Genomic DNA, 26572 nt, shown 5'->3' with positions numbered 1-26572 from the left:
CAGGCTTCCCCTCCTGTGTCTCCACACCCCACACAGCACTGCAGCTGTGCTGAGCTGGCTCCTGCTCTTGACGGTGCTGTCCTCTCTCCGGCCATCATGCCTTCCCATACACTGTTCCCTCCATGTGGATTCCCCTTCTCTACCATCCTTCCAGGCCAACACCTACTGGCTCTCTGAGATTTAATTTAGGAAGTGCTCTGTCCAGGAGCTTTCCTTGACTCTCTTTTCCCCGACTACTCTTCAATAGTAACATTCATTGCACTGAAATTGCTTCCCTATCCACCCTACCTGGGCCACCTTCTTGAGCACACAGAGCATGGCTTCCTCAGCTACTCCCCAGTGTCCAGCACAGGCCAGGTGTACAGCGAGCCTTCTGAGAGCTTGCTGGATGAAGAACAAATGAGCCAATGCATCAGTGAATCTACAGATTAGGGAGGTGACGTGGCAAGATGAACTGAGACCTGTATCCCTCCCCAGTACGGGAGAAATTTGAGAATAAGTGGAGGAAAAAGCTACAGCAGGTCCTTGAATAAAGTTGTCACATTCAAAGTGATTTTTTTACAACACTGATGAGAAAAAAGGAAAACACCTCCAGCCAGGACCACTGTCTGTGTGGAGTTCGCACATTATCCTGACGTCTGTGTGGGTTTTCTCCAGGAGATGCCTGGAGATGTGCACCAGTGAGGGGAACTGGCGAGTCTGCATGGTTCCAGTGTGAGTGACTGTGTGTGTGTGTGTGTGTGAGCGCACCCTGCGATGGTCAGGGTCAGTTCCTGCCTTGTGATCTGAGCTGCTCAGATAGGGTTCAGCTCCCGCAACCCTGAGTAATAATCACCTTGTTCTTATTAATTTTTCTTAAATGTACTTATAGTTCACATTCATTTTAATGTTTATGATTAGAAGTATTTGGGGTTTTTATTTAGAAGTTTGGTAATGTTTTTATAACCAGAAATATGCCATAGGAACTTAACCTCTTGCCTGTATCAATCAGCCTACATAAAATTGGTTGTTATACATTGTCTCACTTAAAGTCAGTTTCCAAGAACCTACCCACGGTGTTAAATAAGGACTTGCCGTGTGATTTTTTGTTGATCTGGATCAGAAAGCAATCAAATGTTCTTAGCACAATAATGGTACATTACTATTTTGAAAGGAAAAAGGCCAAAGGCATGAAAAAGGGGGGCAAGTGCTTTCCTCCTATGAGACTAGGCTGTGCTGCCTTCTAAGAAAGTGAATTCTCCCATTGGCAAGATGAATTCTCTTTCAATTATTTGTGAGGAAACTGGCAGCAGATATTTTACCCTCCTGGTCTGAAAGGAAGTTCCAGGGGCTTTCACTTTGTGTCATAGAGCTGATGCTGGGATTTTGCTGCTTGCCAAGTGCATCTATTCTATTTAGGAAGTGGGGAAGTAACCACAGGATGTGTGCCCTGTGATCTGAACTTGGGCCCTGAGTGCTGTATTACCCGACTTTGACTGTGGGCTATGGTGGTTCACTCTCGTAAACGGTCAGAGGTCCCTCTGGGGAGGGCTTACGGGATGGTTTATAGGATACATTTGTAAAGAGTCCTTCTTTAAGGGGACCCAGCTGTCCTTTCAAAGAAGAGGCTCTGGGTTAATACTAGGTCTGAAAATGGACAAGAAATTCTGGCTGTCCACTGTGGTGATTGAAGTCAGCTTCTAGACACCAGATATGGAGTTTTCCGTTACATAGAGGACACAGCATTTTAGTAAGATGCCCATCTCTTTCAGTCCTAGGGACACGGTGACAACTAGCCAATGACAAGGTTCCTGTGAGTCAAAACACAGTGATGTCCACCATTTTACTGCCCATTACAGGGTATGTGCCCTGCTCTGCCCTTGGCAGTTGGATGCTACCACTTGGCCTCTGCTATTCTGGGATCCCATGATTCCCAGTGGACTAAGGAGCCCATCACAGTGGTGTCATCTCTTATTTTCATATGTGGCCAATAGAGGAGAGCCACCACCAAGTCTTCAAGGATAGTAGTGGTCCCCTCGCTAATGAATTTCCCAACGTCATAGTGAAGGGAATGTCCTCTGGCCCCCTTGGAGAATGCAGTGGTTGGTTGGGTGGGTGGGTGGGTGTGTGAGTTGTCTATAACAAATCTATTCCAACATCTCCCTAAGCCTTTTTATCCCATCCCGTACAACACACCAAGGATGTTCTGGCACCTCAATGTCTTTAAATATAGGTCACCATTGAGTCCCAGTTCCACTCAAACAGCTAAGTAAACTATAGAGCCCCTTCCCCCTGCACAAATCAACACATTGAATCCAGAATCTCTGATCAGTGCGCCTATATCAATAAATTTGACTTGATGCTAAGTTCTATTCTGCTTTCCTTGGTCTAACACCCTAAGAATCTATTCATGCACATATTCTCCAGGTTTCTACAACGTAATGTATCAAAATCTTGCCATTTTTTTGGTGTAGAAGCTAAATCTTCCCAGGGTAAACTTTGTATGTGTCCTACTCAAGTACATAGAGTTCTGATGTCAGTTGAGAGTCTAGTGGCCACAAGTCCTAAGTTTTGAAGAGAAAAGGTATCTCTTGCAAGGCAACTGCCTTGGGTGATCTTAACACAGGGTCCTTAAGCAAGGGAAAGAGAGTCTTCTCTTCTCAGACATGACAGGCAAGCTGCTTCCATTGGCAAAGGAAGCTCAGAATGACTCAAGGGTTCAGGATTCTCAGCTTCATCTGAGTCCACCCAGATTTCTCCATTCTAAGTCTCAGGTTCTCATTCTCTAGCTTTCACATAAGAGACTGGAAAGCCTGTGAATTCAACTTATAATTATGCAACACACACAATTATATTTTTTGTGTCATTTTCAGCAATATTGACCCTGTAGCTGCAAGAAATGTATTCTTATTTATCATTTAAATAAATAATTTGTATGATTATTGAAGCATATTTATAGTTAAGCTTTCTAGTTCTCTGATTGTGACCCATCTTTGACAGTTGTTTCCTGGGGCCACTCCTGGTTCTATTAGCTAGATCACTCAGGCCTAGTCAGATGACAAATAGAATTCATTTCTCTTTTTTTCTTTTTCAGGCATGCAACAGCTCTGTTCCCCAGGCTGGAGTGCAGTGGCCTGATCACAGCTCACTGCAGTCTTGAACTTCAAGGCTCAAGTGATCCCCCTACCTCAGCCTCCTGAGTAGCTGGAGGCGTGTACCACCATGCCCAGCAAACTTTACATGTTTTTGCTAGGAGAAAAGAGGTCTCACTATGTTGCCCAGGCTGTTGAACTGGCACAATCCTTCCCACAAACCTTGGGAGGTATAGGGATTACAGGCATGAGCCACTGTGCCAAGCCTACAAATGGAATGTAATATAAAGAATTATTGGGCCAGGCATGGTGGCTCACGCCTCTAATCCCAGCACTTTGGGAGGCCGAGGCGCGTGGATCACCTGAGGTCAGGAGTTCGAGACCAGCCTGACCAACATGGCGAAACCCTGTCTCTACTAAAAATACAAAATTAGCTGGGCGTGACGGCACGCACCTGTAATCCCAGCTACTCGAGAGGCTGAGGCAGGAGAATCGCTTGAACTCGGGAGGTGGAGGTTGCAGTGAGCCAAGATAGCGCCACTGCACTGCATCCTGGGTGACAGAGCGAGACTCTGTCTCAAAAACTAATAATAATAAAAAAAGAATTATTGGCTGGGCACAGTGGCTCATGCCTGTAATCTGAGCACTTTGGGAGGCTCAGGTGGGCGGATCACTTGAGTTCAGGAGTTCAAGACCGGGCTTGACAACATGGCAAAACCCTGTCTCTACAAAAAAATACAAAAATTAGTCAGGCATAGTGGCAAATGCCTGTAGTCCCAGCTACTCAGGAGGCTGAGGCAGGAGGATGGTTTGAGCACAGGAGGCAGAAGTTGCAGTAAACCAAGATGGTGCTACTGCACTCCAGCCTGGGCGACAGAGCCAGACCCTGTCTCAAAAAAAAAAAAAAAAAAAGAAGAAGAAGAAGAAGAGGAATTATTAACTAGGCAACTTGGAGGTAGCAACTGTGAAGCCGCTACCACCATTAGGGCTAGGAGAACAATGGAAATGGTTGGAATGACTAAAACTTAGATGCATATAAGAGAGGTCCTTGGAGAACTCAGACCTCTGCAGGGTGTGCCACTAGGCTGATGCTAGTGCCACTGAGCTTGCAGAAAGAACCCCAGGGGGGCTGGGGCAGTTCATTCTGGGTGGGCCTGAACTCTAAAATCTTATCAGCACCGTGTGAGCCCCAAATCTCTGCTCAGCTCTCACTTCCCAGCAGCCTCCCTCAAGTCTTGCCCTGTACTTGTGCAGTACAGGGTCAGCCAAAGGTCTAAGACTTGTGGGATTCCCTCTCTGTGGTTCCTTATTTTCTGTCCTAGATCCCCAAATCTCTACCTTAGTCCTGAATTCTGATGTCTACCTCTTCTGCTCAGTGGGACCACTTGGCCTCCACCCCCCTGCAGAGTGGCCTGGAAAGTGTCCCCAGGGAGAAAGCTTGGGTAGATGTGGGGCTCACATTGCGTACCCCCGACGCTCTCAAGGATCACAGCCCTGTATTAGAACACTGTCCAGTGCCTGTCCATAGCTATTTTCTTTAATTTGTCCAAGTCATCTAGTGGTTTACAGCAGAACAGCAAATCCTCTATCATTCTTTTTTATCTGCTCAGTATCTGAATTCCCATCTTTGCAGAGTTCTATATCTTGCTACATCCCCTTGCGTGCAATATTGAAGTGAAATCTGTCTCCCTAAAAATCCCATCTGTCATTTATGGAACTTCCCTCTAGAAACTCACCTTGCCTTCTACTCTGTAATGGCCCACCAGAGGTCTGGAGAAAGGGCTTTCACCTTCCCTTAGCTTGGAGAAGACTATCTATGATCGCCCTGACTGTTAAAGCTTGAGGTTCAAATCCATGGCCTATTTATGGAGTGGCCTTTGCTCAACTGAGCTTCTGTTCTCTTCCTCTGTGCTGGAAGCTCCCCAACGACAGAGAACATCTGCCATTTATCTCTATGTTCAAGCGAGGAATTAACGGATGGGACATTCATACCCACTTCAGCAGCTGCTGGGTGGGCACACATCTGCTCTGAGTGGGGGATTGGCTAGTCTCCCCTGTGTTGTGTTTGTGTTCAGGCTGGAAGCTGAAGAGGAAGAAAATCACACCCATTCTTGTTGCCTAATTACTTACCCGGGTGCATGGGATCTCTCCACCTGCCAGACAACAGAGGCAACTCAACCCCCCTTCCCGACTGGGAGAATTTGTCCCTACTTTCTCCCATTGTCTTAGGGGGCCCACAGGTGTGGCCCACAGTGTTAACTGGTACTCTGGGAACCAGAGAGATGAAACAGCACAAATGTCTCTGCTGGGCTATGGGCTTGCGGGCAATTTTAAAAGGAAATAGACATGACTGATCACCTTCAAAGCTTGGGAATGTTTTCTCCACCCAGATACAGGGGCTTTGATGCCACAGGCTCAGTGTTGGAAAATGAGTCTTCTGATTTAATTCTGAAAGAGTCATTATGCATACATAATACTCCCCTTCCATTTAAAAGGAATGTAGATCATAGTAAATGTGCCTCTGTGAGACTGTGTATCCTAACCTGCATCAAGCACACATTAACTTCATTATGACACCGTTCACTTACTCCTCCTTTAATGTCTGCATAAAAAGCAGGCAAATCATTTCTGTACACATTTATTTCTCAATCATGACCATGTTTTGTCCAGTCCAGGTCTCAGGGTCGGGCACTGTACTACAGGAATGGTGGCTCAGTTTGAGGTAATCAAACATCAACTCCCCTGACCCCTAATTCTGACCCCCTGCACGCTCCTTGCCAAGACTCATTCTTAAACTCCTTTGACAAGGACCTCACTATCTCTGGAGGAGCCTGATCTCTCTTTGGACAACTATGAACCATTAGAAAGTTTGAACTTACCAGCAAAGTTGTCCCTGAAAAGCAGCATGGAGTTCGCTTATCTCTTTTGTTTGCAAATCCTGCTTTGTTCATTTAACATTGTAAGTGTTTCCTTCTCATAGTGAGACCCCATCTCTGAAAAAAAAAATTGTTTAAATTAGCCAGGCGTGATGCTGCTCACCTGTAGTCCTGGCTACTCAGGAGGCTGAGCGGGGGAGGACGGCTTGAGGCTCAGGAGTTCGAGGCTGCAGTGAGCTGTGGTCATGACGTTGCACTCCAACCTGGGCAGCAGAATGAGGTACCATCTCTTTTTTTTCTTCTTTAAAAAAAAAAAAAAAGGGTTTCCTTCACATCATTAAAACAATCTTAAATTTTTGCATGTTTACACATTCACATATTTACAAATATGCCATTACGTTAGATGTGCACTTTTTAACTGCTATTTTACTAAACAATGTATTATAAACATGTTTTCATTTCTATTAACCCATATCTTCTTTCTAATTTTTAATGCCTGCATAATCCTCTATTGTTAGATGTACCATAATTTATTTAATGATTGCCTCTCAGTGGGCATTTAGGTCGTTTCCTTTTTTTTTTTTTTTTTCTTTTTGCTGTAGTAACCAACTCCAGGATGAAATCTTCACACATAGTGATCATTTTTTTAGGAGAGATTCCTAGAAGAGCACAGAGGGGTCAAGGGGTGAGAGCATTTTAAAAGGCCACTCCTGGTAAAGACAGCAGCCTCCAGGTTGAAAGTCACTGTTGATACGTTCTGAGAGCTGCGCTGAGTGCATTACCAACATTGTTATATTTATTCCTTACCACCACCCCTTCATGGTGCCTGACCACCCCTGCTCTGTGTGGCTGATTGTAAGGTAAGGCCCGGCGTGGACCAGGCAGAAGGCCCTCCTCTGACCACCACATAAAGTGGCCTCAGAAGAGGCTCCTTTCTGGGGATAAGAAGACTGCAAACTGGGAAGGAACTGGGCTTGAAAAGGAAAATGAACCCCACCCAAGAATGGTGTAGCTAGTCTTCCCAGGCTGCAAGAGGCTTTCCCCATCTCCAGGAGTTCAGCAAAGAAAAAACAATAGAGCACAAGACAAATGAGGGGTGGCCAGTAAAGGCAGGAAAAGTCTCCTATAAAACCTGCTCAGCAAGTCCCTCCCTCCATCCAACGCCTTTACCCGGCAACACATCAAATCCCAGCAGCCAAGACTCTCTTAGGTTTCTCGTCTGGGTGACCTGCCAGAACTCAGGCAGGATGGAGTGCACAGAGCCGGGCCCAGAGAAGGCGCAACGGCGGCATGAATAACTGACTATAAGAAACTGCATCTTTCCAACATGCATTACCCACTAAGCCACAGGTACACTGACCCTTGTGCACCAAGACTTCATCAAAGCATTATTCGTATTAACCAAAGGATGGAAAACAAGTGGTTAAATAACTGCAACTAAACCCTGTGGAAAGGCCACTCTGTATGAACTCCAAAATATATCACCATATCTCATCACAACAAAGTCACTGTGGACGGAGATGCACCATGACTTTATGCAGCATTAAGAAACACAAAGAGCCAATGAACTATGCTCCCATTGATTGTATAGGAAACCCAGTTTCAGAGACGACAAGAGGTGGGGAAACTGTGAAACACTGTAAGTGCAAAAACCAAGCGCAGACTAATGTGTATGGCACGCTACTCTGTGTGTGTGAGAGAGAAAGAGTGTGTTTTAAAGGAAGGGGCTTTTTTAGGCTCATGTACTTTTATAGGCATAGAGAAAATTTCTGAAAAGATATACAAAAACCCGATAGCAAGAGTGGCCTCTGGAAGCCGAGTTGGAGGATGGGGATACAAGGTGGTAGGGTAACCCTCTTTTCATCCTTAGATGTATATGTAAACTCTACATTTTAAACCATATATTCTCTTTATAAAATAAAACTTTGAAAACTACTGAATGCAAAATAAAATTAAACAAAATAGCGCATACTTCTGGGAGGATTTACGGGCATACTATCTGGAGCCAGCCTTGGATCCGGGGACCTTACGGTTATCCAATCCTGACTCTGCCATAGAGACCTCGGGCAAGTTCTCGCCCCGACTGGGTCTCGGTTCCCTCAAGAGTCCAATCGGAGGTCGGAGAGCTGTTCTCTGGGTGTCCCTCCAGCTCGGAGCCCCGGGCCGCGGGCACTGCGCGGGTCCCGGGCTGGAGCAGCGGTCTGCGGGCGCCCCGCGGTGCAGGCCCGGCCAATCAGCGGCCGCTGGGCGGGAGCGGTGGCTGCTCGGCGGGCGCGGAGCGGAGCACGAAGCAGAGGCGCCGCCGCTAGCCGGGAGCAAGCCATGCCGCGCTTGTCTCTGCTCTTGCCGCTGCTGCTTCTGCTGCTGCTGCCGCTGCTGCCGCCGCTGTCCTCGAGCCTCGGAATCCGCGACGTGGGCGGCCGGCGCCCCGAGTGTGGTCCGTGCCGGCCAGAGGGCTGCCCGGCGCCTGCGCCCTGCCCGGCGCCCGGGATCTCGGCGCGCGACGAGTGCGGCTGCTGTGCTCGCTGCCTGGGAGCCGAGGGCGCGAGCTGCGGGGGCCGCGCCGGCGCGCGCTGTGGCCCTGGCCTGGTGTGCACGAGCCGGGCCGCGGGGGCGGCGCCCGAGGGCACCGGGCTCTGCGTGTGCGCGCAGCGCGGCACCGTCTGCGGCTCCGACGGTCGCTCGTACCCCAGCGTCTGCGCGCTGCGCCTGCGCGCCCGGCACACGCCCCGCGCGCACCCGGGTCACCTGCACAAGGCGCGCGACGGCCCTTGCGAGTTCGGTGAGTCGGGGTCGGGGATTGGGTGGGTAGAGAAGGAGGGATTCCAACCCTCTGGGGTGTGGAGCGAATGATCCCCCTGCTCAGTGGTGGACGGCGCTGCCTGGCACTCAGTTTCCCCTTAGGGAGCAGTATTTCTTATCTCTCCTCGTGCTCAGAGAGACTGGGGCGAGAATCCTTGGAGACGCCACTCACTGTGCTAGTCGAATTTTGGTGAGCCTGCTACTCCTTTTGGTACTTAAGTACCTGCTGATGCAGTCACTTATTTATAGGCATGGTATGTTTGCCCCGCAGGAGACTGGGAGTTAAGGAGGGGGATCCGAGTTCCCAGGTATCCAGCGCTAGGTGGATTGTTTGAATGGGGAGGAAGGGAAGTAGAGGATGCAGGAGGAGGACGAGTTCCAGACTGGGGAATCAGGAGTCACCAGGCCATAGCACCAGAGCACCAGGGCCCCAGGTGTGGGATGGGGCTGAGCTGGGATGCTGAGGGAGCTCCATTCAGGAAAAGTAAGACCTTTGGAGACGTAAGATCTGAAAAGATTGTGGTGCTATTAGGGGCAGGCCCAGGTTTCGTGGGTCTGGAACATATATAATTTGGAAGTCCTGCCTTAAGTAAAGGAATAGAACTGCTAGGGACTTAGAAACTTATTATGAAATGCTAGGGACTTAGAAACTTAAGCTTCATTAACATCACAGTAAAATAATCTCTGAGTGCTATAGTTGCCCACCCTCTTTATGTACCTTTTGAAAACCAAACAAAAAGAAACCAAAACGTTAGCACTGCTTTACCGGCTTCCTAAGCATGAGTGTATCCCGCCCACTAGGTTTTGAAGTGCCCCTGCGTATTCTGCCTGGAGTGGGCAGCGCAGAGTTTAGGGTGAGTGAGAAGGTGGCCAGTGAGTCCCAGGGAGCCTGGGTTTCGGCCTGGAGTTCAGGCTTCTGGGAAATAATTCTGGCCTGAGCCCAGAGACCGAGTCCAGACTTTAGCGCCTAAGTCAGTGTAATGACTTAGCTTCAAGAAAGAAGCTTGGGGTGGGGTGAGACCTTTCCAAGCCTTAAGAAGTATCTAGTAGTCTTTCCTCTCAAATAGTTCAGGTAGATGTACCCAAGTCCAGGAGACGCAGTGGGTTGTTGGAGATGGGGCAGGAAGCCTCCTGTCCTGGGAAATGTAAAACCAGTGTGTGGCCAGTTGAACACAGGAAAGTCACCATTGACTGTTCCCAGCTGAAGCTCCCCATGGAGGACAGAGCTGGCTGGGGGTGCATCTGTGCTGCCGCTGGCTCCCTGAGTGGCCCTGGACGGGCCCCTTCCCCTCTCTGGCCATATCAGCCCCAGTGGAGTCATTGTTGAGGTCCCTTTCACTCGGAACAGTTAGTTTCCGCCTTGTGGCACTTAAACAGTCCTGTCTCTTTCCTGTTGCTAGTTCCTATCACTCGTTTTTATAACTGCTTTCCTCAGCAGTTAATTCACAGGCAATTCCCTTTGTCTCCAGACAGGTAACACTTTAACTCCACATGCAGGAGACATAAGAAATGCTGACCAGGTCCTCAGACTATAAATGGTGCTGATGATCTCAGATAATTTCTCCCCAGAGTGGCATTCTCTTCCTAAGAGAAAGGCACCTTGAAGACATTCAGACCAAATCTGCTGTTATACAGAGAGAGAGACTGAGACCCAGCAAGGTCAGAGCCCTTGTCCAGGGTGACCAGTAAAGGATGACCAGCTCCCTGGTCCCAACACCCTGTCCAGTGCTCTTTCGGCACAGGACTTGATAGTATTAAGTCAGGCAGATGGTGGTTACCATGGTTACCAGAGTGAGGCCAGATGGCACATGGAAACTCCATACCCCTAATTCACTGAAAATTACCAAATGACAAGTAAATGTGACAGCCCCTTCACTCTGATCTATGGGATCTGAGGCCCACCCCAGGCACAGACCCAGGGAATAAAGATGTTCGTGGGGCCACACGGAAGCAACTCGGAACTGCTTTTCATGATCTCATTACTGACAGGCGTCAGGCCTCCCTGGGGTTCAGCCCTTCTTCCACGCCAGCCTTTGTGTCATCCACCACAGAACCGGGCACTGTTTGCCTGTCACTCTCTGTCCTGAAGTGCTAGTGTGGCCTCTGCCCTTGTGTCCGGATAAAGCATGAAGGTTTGGACAGGGGATGTTTCCTAGCCCAGGCAGCAGCTCATTCTGTGCTGCCCTAAAGCCATCTTTTATTCAGAAGACACAGCAGGAGCGTTTTTTAACAATGCCCCTGGGGATCCCGGTTGAAGGAAAACAGACTGTGAGTCAGAGCAGGGCTGTTCTGCTTCAATATTCGTGATAAAATCACCCCTCCTGACTCCTTGGGTACCCAAGCACCGAGATTTCATGGAATGAGGCCTCGGGAAGTATTTATTATGTTGTTCACAGTGTGTGAAGGGCCCTTATACATGCCTCTGAGGAGCCTGGGGAAGCAGTTTTCAGGCTTAAATTCTGCCCTTTCTTCCTATGCCCTAAAACGCCCCAAACTGCCACATAATGAGAGTGATCCTTTGATCCGCACACATGTATGGAAGACTCACATATGAATAATTCTTACTGTTGGAAATTGCTTTTGCATCCTTTTTTTTTTTTTTTTGAGACAGGGTCTCACTGTATCTCCCAGGTGGAGTACAATGGCTTGATCACAGCCCACTGTGAACCTGGGCTCAAGGAATCCTCCTGCCTCAGCCTCCCAAGTAGCTGGGACTATAGGCACATGCCATCATGCCCAGCTAATTTTTAGAATTTTTTATAGAGACAGGATCTTACTGTGTTTCCCAGGCTGTTCTTGAACTCCTGGCCTCAAGCACTCCTCCCACCTCAGCCTCCCAAAGTGCTGAAATTACAGACATGAGATACCATCCCTGGGCTGCACCCATCTTTTTACATGATTTTTACAAGTGCCCTGGGGAGGTCTCCTTCCCATTTGATAGAAGGGAAAGCTGAGGCACATGGAAAGAAATTCCCTGGAGCCACCTGGCTGGTCCCCACTGTGAAAGGGCTCCAGTGTAGGTTTGCCTGGCTGTTTTGTTTTGTTTTGTTTTGAGACAGAGTCTCGCTCTGTCACCCAGGCTGGAGTGCAGTGGTGTGATCTTGGCTCACTGCAAGCTCCACCTCCTGGGTTCATGCCATTCTCCTGCCTCAGCCTCCTGAGTAGCTGGGACTACAGGCGCCCGCCACCACGCCCAGCTAATTTTGTTTTTTGTGTTTTTAGTAGAGACGGGGTTTGAGTCCCTGTTCCTCCTAGCACTTTACCTTTCTCAGTCTTGGTTTTCTCATCTGTAAAATGGGGATGGAAGCAGCTACCTCACAGGGCTGCCATGAGGATTAAAGGGTGGTGTACATGGAAGGGTCCTCTAGGGAAAAGGCAGGATGGTGTTAGCACAGTGGTTCAGAAGAGCTTGGGATCTGGAGCCACATCACTGGGCTCATAGCCTCCTACCTACACCCTTTAATGCTCGGTAACCCAGGGCAGCGCCACCATCTGGCAGCTGGTGAGATTGCTGGAGAGATAAACAGGTTAATTCCTGTAGGCAGAGGAGTGCTTAGCCCACAGCGAGCGCTGTGCTAGCTGATAGCATAAGAACAGTGTTATTATTATTGATCATAAAGAGCTACTATGGATAAAAATATTTTAAATTTAAAATCAGATATGTTAAAATATGTTAAAATTAAAAACAGGGCTGGGAATACAGTGACTCATGCCTGTATTCCCAGAGCTTTGGAAGGCCAAGATGGGAGGATTGTTAGAGGCCAGGAGTTTAAGACCAGCCTGAGCAGCATAGCAAGACCCATCTCCACAAAAAAAAAATTTTTTTTTAATTATCTGGGCATGGTAGTGCATGCCTGTAGTCCCAGCTACTCAAGAGGCTGAGGCAGGAGGATTGCTTGAGCCCTGGAGTTGGAGACTACAGTGAGCTATGATTGTGCCACTTCATTCCAGTCTGAGTGATAACATGAGACGCTGCCTCAAAAAATAAAAATTAGAACCGGATTATTATGGCATGAGCAACATGAAATTTTTTGAGATCACAGAACAACTGTTCTGTATCTTGGCTATAGTGGTAATTACATGACTGTATCCATTTGTCAAAACCTAGAACTGCACACCAGAAAGAACGAATTGTGCTTTGTATAAATTTAAAAATAAATAAATAAAAATTTAAATGTCCCTTTAATGTGCTTTGACGTCCCTTTAAAAGCAGGGCTTCTTTTGTAAAGGAATTTGTAATTTTTGCCACAAAATCAGTTACAAAGTCAGTATTTCCAAGACAGTCTTTCTTAACTGTAGTTGTTGAAAGAGAGAGAGAGAGACTGAAACATGAGGAGAGAGAGATGAATTGTGATTTACTGGTTTACTCGTTTAGGCCTGAAAGGGATTGATGAAATCACATTTAAAATGTATGACTTTACATGAACAAAAGTAAACCACGCTGATTGAGAGTCCCCTTGGTATCCAGGTCTTTCTGACTGTCACCACAGCGAGCCACTGGAGCACCGGTTTGGGCTCCCCTGGAGGCAGCATCCCAGCGCTTGTGTGGTTGGGGAGGCGCTGGCGGGACAATGTGAGTAAATTAGACTGTCTTTGTCATCACAGATGGGGCTCCTGCCGGAGAGCTCAGTGTTGTGGCTCTCTGTGGCTGTCAGGCAACGTTAGACATCTAGGATCTTGGTTCCAGGGGCTTTGGCTACATTCAGGCACATGGGTTGGGCACCACCCTTCAGAGGGCCCTCAGATGGGCACAGCTGAATGAGTGGGCGGATCAGATAGAGGGGGAGGAAAGCAGCCTGGGATGGGGAGGGCAGTCTGTATTCAACTCACTGGTGGGTTGCTGGGACACCCAGGGGCTATGGGGCTCCAGAGGACAGCCCCAGGATCAACAAGTGGGAGTTACAGGCTTTACTAGGTGAGGATGCACTTTCTTACCAGTAGAGCCCTCCAAAGGCAGAATGGCCTGGCTCCGTAGGTGGTGAGTTCTCCATCCCTGAAGGCATGCAAATGGAGGCTGCGTGAGCGTGTCATACCTGGTCAGGCACAGAATCGCAGAGAATTAGGATGCTAAAGAGCCTCTCTAGTTTGAGACTGTGGCTCTAAGGCGATTTTCCAGAGATTTCTTTGGCACTGGCTTGACAGGGTCTGCTTCCCAGTCTGTCTGGAGGGGCCAAACTAGTCTTTTTCCTGCACCCTGATCCTCCTGTGCATTGGGGTGTGATGCGACCCTGTCCATCACCTCCTTCCTCCTGCCTTCTGTCTCCTCCCTTTGCTCTCCTTTTGTATTGCAGCCTTATCCAGGTGCAGTCTTGTGGAGAACAACAGTGCTGTCCTTGAGTCACCAGGCAAAGCCCTAGGAGTTCTAGACTCTGCAGTTTGATGGCCTGGAAATGAACATGTTTTTTCCTTGATTTGTCATGTGTTTGTTCATCCAGTCATCCTTTTGCTCCGGGCCCTCACTTGCATATCACATTAACTTACACTTTTCACTCATTCCATGGTTAGATCAGCTTGACCGCCCTAGGAAGCAGGGGTGTGATCCCCACCTTATAGATGACAGCTGGGTGGGAGCATTCCCTGGCCAGGACTCTACACTGCACGTTGCCCAACACACCGTGGTGCTGGATGCCGGGGTGGCTGAGTTGCTGTCCAGTGCAGGTGAGAGCAGGTAGAAACGCCTGGCCTTGATTATTCCAGCCCAGTGTGAGCAGAGCCGATGCCAGGCACGGGGAGGAAGGCAGAGTGTGGAGTAGGAGTTTGAAACATCTAACACTGGGTCCTGTCCAGAGAGCCCATACCCTCCCTCTCCTCTCCGTCATGTTCTGGCAGTCTAGAACCACATTTCCCTGATTCCCTGATTTGCCCAGGCTTGGGTCGGCTTCTGGGGATGGGGAGGCAGAGGGAGTGGGGGAGCCCTGGGGAGTCTTTACTCTGTGCATGCAAATGGGCATCTTGAATGGACCGCAGGAGGTTGAGCTCCAGGGTGTGTGCAGCTGTTCTGCCTGGCATTCTTCTTCCTAACGCCCTCCACGTGGAAGGAGAAAAGCCCATCTGTTAGAACAGTCTGCCGTTGGTGGCGTAGCACCAGCCCCTCTAGGAGTCGGCTGCCGTGTTTCCTGGTTGAGGTACAGCAGATGGCAGCCAGAGCCTGGAACGGACCCTGGGAGGGAGCACTGAGGCCCAAGCTCTGCCACAGACGGCGCTGGGGGAATTTGGGAACTCGCCCTTCCCCTCTGGACCCCTGCTTCCCCATTGGTAAAACAATCATTGGATCAGGAGATCGGTCGGCAGCTTTCCAGGTCTGAGGAAATCTCTCTTTTAGGATTCCTGCCCAAGCGTGACCTGCCGCTCCCCTCATGTCAGGACATCACAGCGGGCTCTCTGCGGCAGGGGAATTTAGAGGTGGGTTGCTTGGAACCCGGCAGGGTAAAGGTTGCGTCTCCTTGTCTCCTCCTCCTAGCTCCTGTGGTCGTCGTTCCTCCCCGAAGTGTTCACAACGTCACCGGGGCGCAGGTGGGCCTGTCCTGTGAAGTGAGGGCTGTGCCTACCCCAGTCATCACGTGGAGAAAGGTATTTCTGTCCAAGAACTCATGCGTCTCGTGTGTGTGTGTGTGTGTGTGTGTGTGTGTAAGAGACAAGGAGAAACAAAGACGTGAGTGGTAAGAATGTTTTTCTTTTAAATGTGTTTATATATATATGCCTTTATAGGTGGGCCAGAGGATGAAGAAAAGATATCATCTGTACCACTCCTCTGCCTCGAAACTTCTACCCCAAAGCTCTCCCCTTAGAAGGGGACATTGCAGCCCTTCCTGTGCCACTTACATCCTTGGCCACTTAGCGACCCAGAAAGCTGTGCTCTTACCCAGTCTGCATCAGCTGCGGTGGCCATGTGTGTATCCTGCTTCACTTCGGGGCTGTGTTTCAGACAGACCTGGCTGGTGGCAGAAGACTCAGTCCTATTCCAAAGCCAAATCTTCTAAAGACCAGTTTTTGAGAGACCGGCAAGGATCACAGTGAATGTTGTCCCCTTAATGTCAACAGCCCTGAGACGGGCATTGAGATTCTGAATCTTTCTGTGGGATAGTGGTGATGTTCGGGTCTTTGCTGTCCGGCAGAGCGTGCTGTCTATATGTACAAGTAGGTTTAAAAAATGACTGATGTCATTTGCATCGGCATGAGCAGTGCTAGGGTTTCCGTTTTTGAGTCAGTGGGAGGAGGAGGAAGGAGGAGGGCAAGGAAGCCTATGGGATGGTCTTTATCCAGAATTGCTTTTTCTAAGCCCTCTCCTGGCATTTCTGTCCCCTGTAGGTCACAAAGTCCCCTGAGGGCACCCAAGCACTGGAGGAGCTGCCTGGGGACCATGTAAATGTAGCTGTCCAAGTGCGAGGGGGCCCTTCTGACCATGAGGCCACGGCCTGGGTTTTGGTGAGTGTTTAGGATTATTGGATATTATTGACTGACCATTATAAACCATCCTTTATATTTCTACAACACATTACATGTTTCAAAGCTGTTCTTACCCATTTCTCACTGGCCCCTCCAGTAACTGTGAGGCAGGCAGGGCAGGTTTCAGATCTGCTGGGAACATATGTGTTCTGCTGCCAGGGGCAGAGTGATGGCCCCACAGTGATGTCCACGTCCTCACTCCCAGAACCCTACGATGTTACATGGCAAGGTGGTGGGAGGGAGGTTGTGGTTGCTAAACAGCTGAGATAAGGAGATTTAAGATAAGGAAATTAGCCTGGATTATCCGGGTGGGCCAGTTTAAAGGTGGGTCTTTAAGTGTGGAAGAGGGAAACAGAAGAGTCAGAGGCAGACCGAAGTGATTCGATGTGAGGAGGACTTGACCCACCGTTTCTGGCTTTGATGATGTTGGAAAGGGCCACAGCCAAGGAGTGCCAGCATCCACTAGGAACTGGAGAAGGCAAGAAAAGGAGCCTCCTGAGAGCCTTCAGGAAGAATGCAGCCCTGCCGGCACCTTGATTTTAGCCCACTGATTTTAGCCCCCTTTGGGCTTCTGACCTCCAAAACTGTAGATAATAAATGTGTTTGTTTTAAGGCACTCAGCTTGTGGCGATTTGTTACAGCAGCCCAAGAAACTAGTACACCTGCCTAAGGTCACCCGCTGGTAAAGGCGGAAGGTGGCACATTCGAGTCCTCCTACAGAGCTCTTTCCTGCCTCACAGCACTTTTACGAAGATGAAGAATGCCACATGTTTGAAAGAGTGATGGAATGAGGAGATAGGGCTCCATGTTGCGTCAGTCACTGTACCTTTCTGAGCCTCCATTTCCACTGTTGTTAAAAGAGGGCTTCAAACTGAAAGACCTCTGAGGGCCTTTGTGGCCCTGGCAGTCTGTGATTTACCTGTGAGTCTCCTGTAAAAAGAAGACTATAATGCTCACCCTTCCCCCACGACTGGCATGAGTTTAAAACGAGCTGATTTGCATACCCCAGCGCGTGGTCCGTAGGATGATTTGTAATTGATGGAAGCGGTTGGTTGTAACAAGAGAAAGCAAAAGAGAAGCGAGCTGGTTATGGAGCTGGCTGTGAACGTCCTTGGGGTGCTCCCTAAGGACAGCCTCCTCATTCCACCCACAGCTCTGGGAGGCTTGGTGACTCCTCTCCACCCAGCTGAGAGATTGGGAATGCAATTGGCTGTGTGGTTTCTTCAAATCAAGCACATTCCCCTGTTTTCTTAGGAGAAAAAACAGGGAAAAGAGGTTATCTCTGGTGGTATTTTGTAGAGGCTGCCCCTATAGGGAATAGTTTGTGGATCATTCTTTGGTCAGTAGACTTTTGTTCTTCTTTTAACTTGAGGTATTTTCCAAATAACCTATACCTTGCACCATTAATACAAAAGACCAGGTAGCTCACAGTAAAAGGCAGGTATGCGGAGGAGTCATTCAGATGAGAGCTACAATAGGGAGCGTGCCTTTCAAGATGGTCCCTGGGAAGGAAATTTACCTGCGTGCTCCTTGGCAGCCAAGGCAAGGAGAGAAATAGAGCAAGTTTTACCTTATTCTGAAAAGGAAGAAGTGTGCAGACTTATCATTAAGAACTAACTAAGGAAGTCATTTTGCTGTACCTTATATAACTGTATAAACTTGCCTGTTGTGTTTCTAGATCAACCCCCTGCGAAAGGAGGATGAGGGTGTGTACCAGTGCCATGCAGCCAACATGGTGGGAGAGGCTGAGTCCCACAGCACGGTGACGGTTCTAGATCTGAGTAAATACAGGAGCTTCCGCTTCCCAGCTCCCGATGACCGCATGTGATGGAGAAATGTACATGTTCTAAGTCATTTTCAGTATTTTACACCCATGTTATGAGATATTTGAGGTGGCTTATAAGACCTGTAATAAAAAAGAAGAAAAATACGTAAATGGAGGAAACCAGGGAGAGAGCAAAAGAAGAGTAGGGACATACTTAGATGAGCAGTAGAATCCCTGGTATATTCTGCACACATCTCCCTCTGAGCTTCTTAGCATGCAAAGACAAGAGCTGTGAACGTGATGTGTGTCCATGAGATGAAAAGACCAGTTGTGTTTTGGGGCTGGAGGGAATATTTCCTCTGTATTCTTCTAGAAAGAGCACTGAGAGAGGTAGCAGACAGTGTCATTGTGACAGCGTCCATGTGAAAATATTCCCGTGAAGAAGATGCCTGAGCTTCCTTTGTGTACTCCTGGAGCTCTTCCTTGTTCAGGACGCCTGAGCTTCCTTCCTGGGGCTCAGGCCTTGCCTTCCTGTCCTCAACACTGTATGCTGCTTTGCAACACATCTCCTTGTGGGTAGGGGCAGAGAGAATCTCTGCATCCCCTCTGGCCAGGGCCTCCTAGTCTGTAGTCACACAGGTGACAGCTGGGGTTGCATCTGTTCCTTGCCTACAGGTGAACTGGGAATTCGGGAAAGGGATCACTTTATAAGCCAGCTTTTGCTCATAAAAATCCCAGAATCTTGCTGGTTCACAGCCACAGACGTTGATCACTTGCTCATGTTCCATGTTATAGCTGTGAGCTGGCTGTGGCCCTGTCCCCTCATTCAGGACCCAGCTGGAGGAACAGCTCCGGTGTGGACCATGTCCGTTCTGTGGCCAAGCTGCACACACCATTGCATTTAAAGTTTCTGCTCGGATGTGATGTGTGCCCCGCCCACTTACAGACCAATCAATAGATCTGGGATGGGGAGAACGGGTGGTCCCAGTGGGGATGGTGTGAGAGGATGTGTGCTTCACTTGCCAGAGGCAAAAGGGCAGGGATTGCATGATCGTCTTTTTTTTTTTTTTGAGACAGAGTCTCACTCTGTCACCCAGGCTGGAGTGCAGTGGTGCGATCTCGGCTCACTGCAAGCTCCACCTCCTGGGTTCACGCCACTCTCCTGCCTCAGCCTCCTGAGTAGCTGGGACTACAGGCACCCGCCACCGCGCCTGGCTAATTTTTTTGTATTTTTAGTACAGACGGGGTTTCACCGTGTTAGCCAGGATGGTCTTGATCTCCCAACCTCATGATCCACCCGCCTTGGCCTCCCAAAGTGCTGGGATTACAGTTGTGAGCCACCACGCCCGGCCTGCATGATCCTCTTACAGGAATGGGGGAGCAGTGGTGAACAGGCACCATTACCAAGGCTGATCAACAGGTGCTTAATAGAACAGGAAAAATTAGAAACAAGTCTGATAGGGTTTCTCAAAAGCAGAGGGATTTTGCCATGGTTTTAGTTATATTATTCTTTTAGCCAGTACTGTTGCACACCTTCTGTGTGCAAGGCCTTACTTCTGGTCTGTAGGGGATCACAGAAAAACAAAAAGTGGACATAATTATAATACAAGGAGTGTGACTGTAAGGGAATGGGAGGAGATATTAAGGCACGAAAAGCAGCTTAGAACTGAGGAAGATGAAGGAAGAATCATCGAGAAGGTGGCATTAGGGTTGAAGGATGGGTGTACGTGAGTAGTTAGAGGTCCTAGAAATGGGGAGAAAAATATGAAAATGTAAAACTGTGAAATAGGAATTCAACAAAGAGTTAAGAGATTGGGTCTTAAAATGGTGTTGATGATGATATGTGACTTGTTTTATATAGATATGTTTCTAGTTTTAAATATATATATCTATAATTTTCAAATACACATATATTTTGAGGCAGAAATGATTCTGGGGTGTGAATACATCAAAAGGATACCATGAAAAATTGTGGAATTTTAAGACCATCACTGCTGCCTAGGTCTTGATTCCCTCTGTGACACACAGTATTGCCAGCTCTGGCTTGCATACCTCCAGGGATACAGAGCTCACTACCACTAAGAGCCGTCTGTGGATTTTCCAGTGGTTGAAAGATCTTCTTATTAAGCTGGAGTCTGCCGCTCTGAAACGTCCACATTTTGGTCTTAAAAGTACTTCTCGGGGCTCCACAGGGCCCAACTCTCCACTGGCATCATTTCCTGCTGGGGAGAGGTTTGAAGTGAAGGATCATTTCCCCCACCTTCCATGTCACACATAGTTGATTGTAACAGAGCAGGCTTACGTTCTCTAATTCTTTTTCTCCTTTTCTTCCTAGGGTCTTAGAAACATTGATCATGGGATGATGGAAAAGTCAAATAATGGATCTTTGTGCTTCGTGAAGAGTTAGAAAACCTGTGTGTGTAGATGACCCCTTTTGTATGTTTTTAAAAATTAGATGCAAACTAGATTTGTGTACAGATGTAGTTTTTAGCAGGGCAAACAGTGAGAAACAGATTTGCATGTGGCTTTTTTATACTTTTGCAATGAATTGTTCCCTGAGAAGTCTTTTTTTAATTACTGTCTTCCAGGGAGATCACAGAATGGCATGTTTGCAATTTCTAAAGGGCTCGTGTCAGCTGTGACTCTTTACCTCATTTGCCTATGACCTATTAGTGGTGCTCTGTGAGTTAGTGTGTGTTGTAGAAGGAGGGATGAGGGTCCCAGCTGTCCTCTGCCTGACTGTAACTTGCTGTGTGACCTGAACAGGTCCCTTTCCCCTCTCTGGGCCCTGGTCCCTTCATCTGTGAATATGGCATTTTAACTGGAGGTTATCAATGTCCCGTTTAGCCCTGCCATCCTGGAGTAAGATGGCCTTTTGGGAAAATTACAGGAAGTGTGGTCTTAGAATTCTTTCTAAAATGGTATTCCCTCAGAAACAAATTCCATTGCTTTACCCCAGGGTGTGGACAGCTGGCTGTAGCTCTTCTATTCCTACCTTTTTCCCTTTTGAGGAGATTTAGTTTTAGGTGGGATGCTTTACCAGACTCAGGAGCACCTTGGCTAGGTCTTTGGAGACCAGAGCATTGATTTGTTAGCCTAGCATTGTCTTTTTTAAAATTTTATTTTGAGACAGGGTCTCGCTTTATCACCCAGGTTGGAGTGCAGTGGCGTGATCATGGCTCACTGCAACCTCCACTTTCTCGGCTCAAGTGATCCTTCCACCTCAGCCTCCCGAGTAGCTGGGACCACAGGCAGGCCCCACCACACCCAGCTATTTTTTTTTTTTTTTTTTTTTTTTTTTTGTAGAGACAGAGTCTCCCTATGTTGCCCAGGCTGGTCTCAAACTCCTGTGCTCAAGTGATCCTCCTGCCTTGGCCTCCCAAAGTGCTGGGATTACAGGCATCAGCCACTGTGCCTGGCCTAGCCTAGCATTCTCTAAATGGGTGGTTAGAAGCAGTGGAGACCAGGCTTCTGACGATCAAATTGTAAAAAAAAAGGGGTCAGGTCTTATCTCCAGACTGTGGAATTAGATTGTAGTAGAATATATTTTACCTACAAACATTTTGACCCCACCCAAGTATAAGGCTCTCTTTTTTTTCTTTTTTAATGAAAAAAGAAAGGAGAATATTTGCTGTTTTGTCTTAAAAAAATAGATCCTTAGGTGATTAAAATTTTAAAATAAGAATTGAGATCCCTTACTATGCACAGTCCTTTAAGTTCGTAAAGCTTGATCCCAACTCTGGGAGAGCGGGCAGGACAAGTGTTAATGTCCCTGCCTTTTGCAGATGAAGAAACCAGGCTCTGAGAGGAGAAGCTGCTTGCCCAAGGTCTGAAGGCCTCTGAAAGAGGAGCAGAGCTCAGGGCACCTGGCCCTCCTTGGTCCCCTCCCTACTCCGCGGTGCTGCTACTCAGGGTCATCTCAAAACTATGTAAAGGCAGATGTTGCCAATCCACAGGCTTCAGGGACTCCTACCAAGACTCATCCCAACTTTGAAGGCACACTTTCATACCACTCACATTGTGCATTACATTTTGGAGTCCTTGTTGGAAGTGAACTTTCCGCCTGTAAGCCTGCCATTCCATATCTGAAATATTGGGATGGCATCACCTTCTGTACTGTGCAGCAGAAGGAGACTGGCCTGGGATTCTGGAAACATGAGATCTATTTGCATATTAATCCCTGGCTTGCTGTGTGACCTTGAGCAAGTCTCCTTCACTTTCTGTGCCTCAGTGTCCTTATTTGAGTAAAAAGGGAATAAAACTAGATGAGTGGTTTTCAAACTTTAAAACACTGGAAGCTCTCTTTGAAAACAAAAGATGAGAATTGAAATGGATGGCACTGGAAGCTGTTCTTGTCTACTGGGGTTTGGAGCTGCCAGGGGACCTGCTCACATCCACTCCTCACTCAGCACCTCCCGCCCCTCCCTTCTCCACGCACTGTGACTTACTTCCATGTGTGAGGGCCTGCCCCTAATTCTCCTGTGTCTTCAATGGTTGGGAGATGATTTGGTCAGACCCTTAGTGAAATGATGTGGGAAGGAACAGGGATGCTGTGGCTCTGAAGAAGGCAGTAGAACATCCCACACCTGCTAATAAGCACATTTTGCAAACTCAGTTGACTCACCTCAGATTTGCCTAGTGAAAATTGAAGGGCTGGATGTAGACCCAGAGAGCAGGGTGGACAGATCCCATGCTGGAATTACTGAGCATCAAGACTGTATGGGGCTGGCTTTAGCATCATCATTCTGTGCAAAGACAAATAAATAATTAATGTCACACTGTCTGAAATTTTCACCAAAACCAAAAAGGTGCATTAACATGATTGTTCTAACCTCATGGTTTTTCAAGTGTGAGTGCCCAGTGACCTCTTCAGAGGCTAAGAGAGCATGCATTGCCACAGCTGTTAGCATTTGGAGACATAATTACAACGCCCTCCCCTACCTGCACCAAACCTGGGTTTTTCTACTGTTTTTATAGATGTCATGATGTCACGACCTCTGCACCCTGAAAATAAATGTTTTTAAGGACAGTCTTTGTGGTGTCTTTGTTGTAGGAATGCTGTATAGGTGGGTGCAGGTCCCACTGGTATTCCTTTATCATCCCTCATGCATCCTGTCCTTTCTTCTGCAGGCCCACTTCAGCTACTTAGTCTAGACCCTCCTTACCTCTCACGCCTGGGCTATGATCACAGCCCCACCGTTCACCTTGCCTCCAATTTTTAACCGGCCCTAATCATCTTACACTACTGCCCTTGACTATGTGTGTCCTGCCGTGTAAGCATTCTAGTACTTATTTCACTTGCTGAGATACGTGCTGTGTCCCCTCCCACACACACTGAGTAGCATTCTCCAGGTGCCAGACGGGTACAAGGCACTGAAAATCATATGTTTGGAATCATCTGGATTCCTCCCATATGAAAGTAGGTAGAATCAGGTCCTGAACGCAGGCTCCAGTGGAGGCATGGGTGGGATGAGGTCACTATCCCTGGCAGCATATGGTGTCTGCTTTGTGGTTAGAGCAGAGGGAGATCAAGGAAGACTTCCCAGAAGAGGAGGCAGGCATTGGAACTGGCAGGAGTGGGTGTGGGGGATTCCAGGCTAAGGAAACAGCATGCAAAAACGAGTCAGGGTAGAGAAACACAGTGTAGTTTGTGAACAGGGAGGAATAGCCAGTTGCTGCTGCTCAGAGCTGTGGTGGTGGGCGGGTAGTAGTTTGGGGCAACACCCCTAAATGCAGACAGAGGAGGTTGAACTTGTTGCCTTAAGCAGTAGACAGCCTGAATCTCTGTCTTCTGTTGTCAGCTGGGCTTGAGGAAGACAATTCCACAGTCCATGTTCAATCCCAAATGTATCTGCTTTCCCCCTTAAACACAAATAAGGCTAGTTTTTAGTTAAGGTGGATTTTTTTTTCTTTCAGGTTTTATGGTGAAATTAATTCCAACATCTTTAAAAACACTGTCCTGCCCTCTCCTCCAGGGATGGATGGTGCAGGAGAAATGAATAAGAACGGCAGATCCAGCGACAGTAAAAGTCTCTGATAATGAATTTCCTCCTTCCCAGCCTTTACCAGGGCTTCTTGAACATTAAATCAGACAATGATTATTCCATGATATTGTAATTAATCAAGGGAAAGCCAAGTGCTCTGGTGTCGCAGTTTAATGAATTCAGAACATGGAAGCCCAGCGCCCAGGGCCAAGTTGGACACCAACACTTGCCCACGCTCTGGCTCCCTGGGGCTGACCTGTCTCCTGGAACGTGAACTCCTTTACGGCCAGGGCTCCTTTTGAGTTCAGCCTCGATTGCATCCAGCAGTGAGAAGTGTGTGGGTCCAAGGAGGCAGACTTCCCTGTGTTGGCTTTCACTGTGGCTGTCTCTTCCTCGTGCCTACATCTCCCCTCCCATATTAGGGAACAGTTGATTCTCAAGGGAAGAGTAAAAATCCTGAGTACTAGGGAGTGGGGGAACAGTCTCCCCTCTTTTCTCCATGCATAAACCCACCCATCACACACATTTGCAGAGCTCCTCCAGTGCACCAGGCATCGCCAGGTAGCAAAGGGTCTACAATTGCTCACAGACCTTGGAGTCTCAGCTCTGGCACAGAAGGCTGCCTGTGGTGCCAGGCGGCATGCCCCTGTCTTTCTGCTGTTGAAGGTGTATGCAGCTCTTGCTTGGGTGGAAAGGGCACTAGCTTTAGAGTTGGAAGACCCAGAACCAAGGTCAAGCCCTGTCAGAGACTGCAAGGCTGGGTCACTTCCATCAACTCTTAGAGCCTCCATTTCCTCTTCAATCCAGGAAGGGTGGCATCCCTGCCCTGGCCTGTTGCTCTGAGAGCCCCATTTGTGAATGGCCGTGCACTGTCTGTTCTGCACAGATCCTGGAGGGCTGTGTGCCGGTGGGAGAGGGCTGGGAGAGAAATCAAACATGCTCAGCGTATGTGAGACATAGTCTAGCAGGACAAAAACATTAGACCCGTTCCAACCAATGAGAGCTGCCTCAGTACAAGACTAAATGAAGGGTGCCCAGAGACCTCTTCAGAGGCTAAGAGAGCATGTGCTGCCACAGCTGTTAGCGCAAAAGGTTAGCTCAAAGGGTGAGATTGCTTAAATGAGAAGTCCAGAGGAACTGTCCTGGAGGGGGTGGCCCTTAACTAGGGCTCCAAGAGAAAGGAACAGCGTGAGCACGGCTGGATGGGAGGCAGCAGATGGCCCACAAGAGCATTAAACTCAAGAAACGTCCTTGTGAGAAGCAGTCTCCTGTTGGCATATCTCCACGGACGGGCCATGGGCGGCAGAGCTGGGGCGAGCTGCCAGCAAAGCCCAGGGTCTTCCACAGTGTTGAACTGTCCTGTCAAAGACTATACTTCCCGCCTCTCTTGCACCTAGGCTGGGTCATGTAGCTAGTGAAATGTGAATAGAGGTGATGTGTTCCATGCGGAGCCCAGGGCTTTCAAAAAGTTGCTGTGCCTTTTCTGCACTTTCTTCCCCATTTACCAGCTGACATGGAGATCTCTGAGGCCCCATATAGGGGTTTTCACTTGGATCTCTAGACCCCTTGGGATTCTATAGGTAGATTCACAGATTCTGTGAACTCCTTGAAAGTGTGCAAACTGTGTGCATGTGCGTGTGTACATCCTTTTCATGGTGAAAAGGTCTATTGCTTTGATTAGCTTTTCAAAGGAATACAAAACATAAAAATAGTTAAGAACAGGCCAGGTGTGGTGGCTCATGCCTGTAATCCCAGCACTTTGGGAGGCCGAGGCAGGCAGATCACCTGAGGTCAGGAGTTCGAGACCAGCCTGGCCAATATGGTGAAACCCTGTCTGTACTAAAAATATAAAAATTAGTCGGGCATGGTGGTGGGCACCTGTAATCTCAGCTACTCGGGAGGCTGAGGCAGGGAGAATTGCTTGAACCCAGGAAGCAGAGGTTGCAGTGAACCGAGATCACGCCACTGTACTCCAGCCTGGGCAACAGAGCAAAGGCTCCGTCTCAAAAAAAAAAAAAAAAAAAAAAAAAGGTTAAGAACCATTGTAGACGGTGGAACCACAAGACGAAAGGAACCTGTGTCCCTGAATCTCCACGTGGAAGGAAAATGCCAATTTGCCAGGTACTTGCATTAGATTGTTACATAAGCAAAACTAAACAGTCATTGTATTGAACCCTCAAATTTGGGGGGTTATTCGTTGTGGCGGCTAACATTATGCCAATACACATGGGAAGAACACTTGGCTGGGAGCAACTTGTCCAAGTTGCTCTGTCCACATTTCTGGCTAAGTGAGGTGGGATGCACCAGAGGCTCTCAAAGGGCCTCATACCAGGACTTCCTGTTTTCCCTTGAGGGTCTTCCTAACTCCAATGTACAGATCACTGGGGCTTGGGAGGATTAAGTGACACTCTCAACCCAGGCTGTCTGGCTTCTGTGCCCAACTCCACCAACTGCTCTTACCAAGGCCTACAGGGAGTCCTGGTGGCTGCAGCCAGGGACATTGCTCAGCGCTCCTCCTACTTGACCTCTTGGGAGCCTCAGGCTTTGCTGGGGGCTCCCTCCCCCGGAAAGTACCCCGCCTTCCTTGGCTTCTTGCCTCATCTCTCCTGGGTCTTCCTCCTGCTTCTC

General features: G+C 48.4%; 2 protein-coding genes and 1 long non-coding RNA gene across 3 annotated transcripts in view; 1 reads left to right on the top strand and 2 right to left on the bottom strand.

Moving 5' to 3' along the window:
• Positions 1-302: 302 nt before the first annotated feature.
• On the bottom strand, positions 303-8006 carry LOC134731356 (uncharacterized). Its single transcript, XR_010113573.1, has 3 exons — positions 7920-8006; positions 5951-6064; positions 303-384 (listed from the first exon to the last, which is right to left on the bottom strand). It is a non-coding gene; the product is annotated as an uncharacterized lncRNA (long non-coding RNA).
• Positions 8007-8269: 263 nt separating this feature from the next.
• Positions 8270-22989, top strand: LOC129490287 (insulin-like growth factor-binding protein-like 1). Its single transcript, XM_055294017.2, has 5 exons — positions 8270-8729; positions 15210-15319; positions 16058-16174; positions 17874-18032; positions 20296-22989. Exons 1-4 carry the CDS (start codon positions 8270-8272, stop codon positions 18021-18023), a joined length of 837 nt encoding a protein of 278 aa, XP_055149992.1. The 3' UTR covers positions 18024-18032; positions 20296-22989.
• The window catches only part of LOC129490288 (antiviral innate immune response receptor RIG-I-like), a 337723-nt gene continuing 324248 nt past the window's right edge, over positions 13098-26572 (bottom strand). Inside the window, 3 exon segments of the mRNA XM_063609082.1 lie at positions 13098-13309; positions 13685-20179; positions 22585-22705. Coding sequence (XP_063465152.1) covers positions 22670-22705 — 36 coding nt within the window. The 3' untranslated portion in view covers positions 13098-13309; positions 13685-20179; positions 22585-22669.

The sequence above is a fragment of the Symphalangus syndactylus genome, chromosome 9, assembly GCF_028878055.3.
Source record: "Symphalangus syndactylus isolate Jambi chromosome 9, NHGRI_mSymSyn1-v2.1_pri, whole genome shotgun sequence".
NCBI lineage: Eukaryota > Metazoa > Chordata > Mammalia > Primates > Hylobatidae > Symphalangus > Symphalangus syndactylus.
The sequence above is the reverse complement of the archived record's forward strand: the minus strand, read 5'-3'. Positions and strand labels throughout refer to the sequence as shown.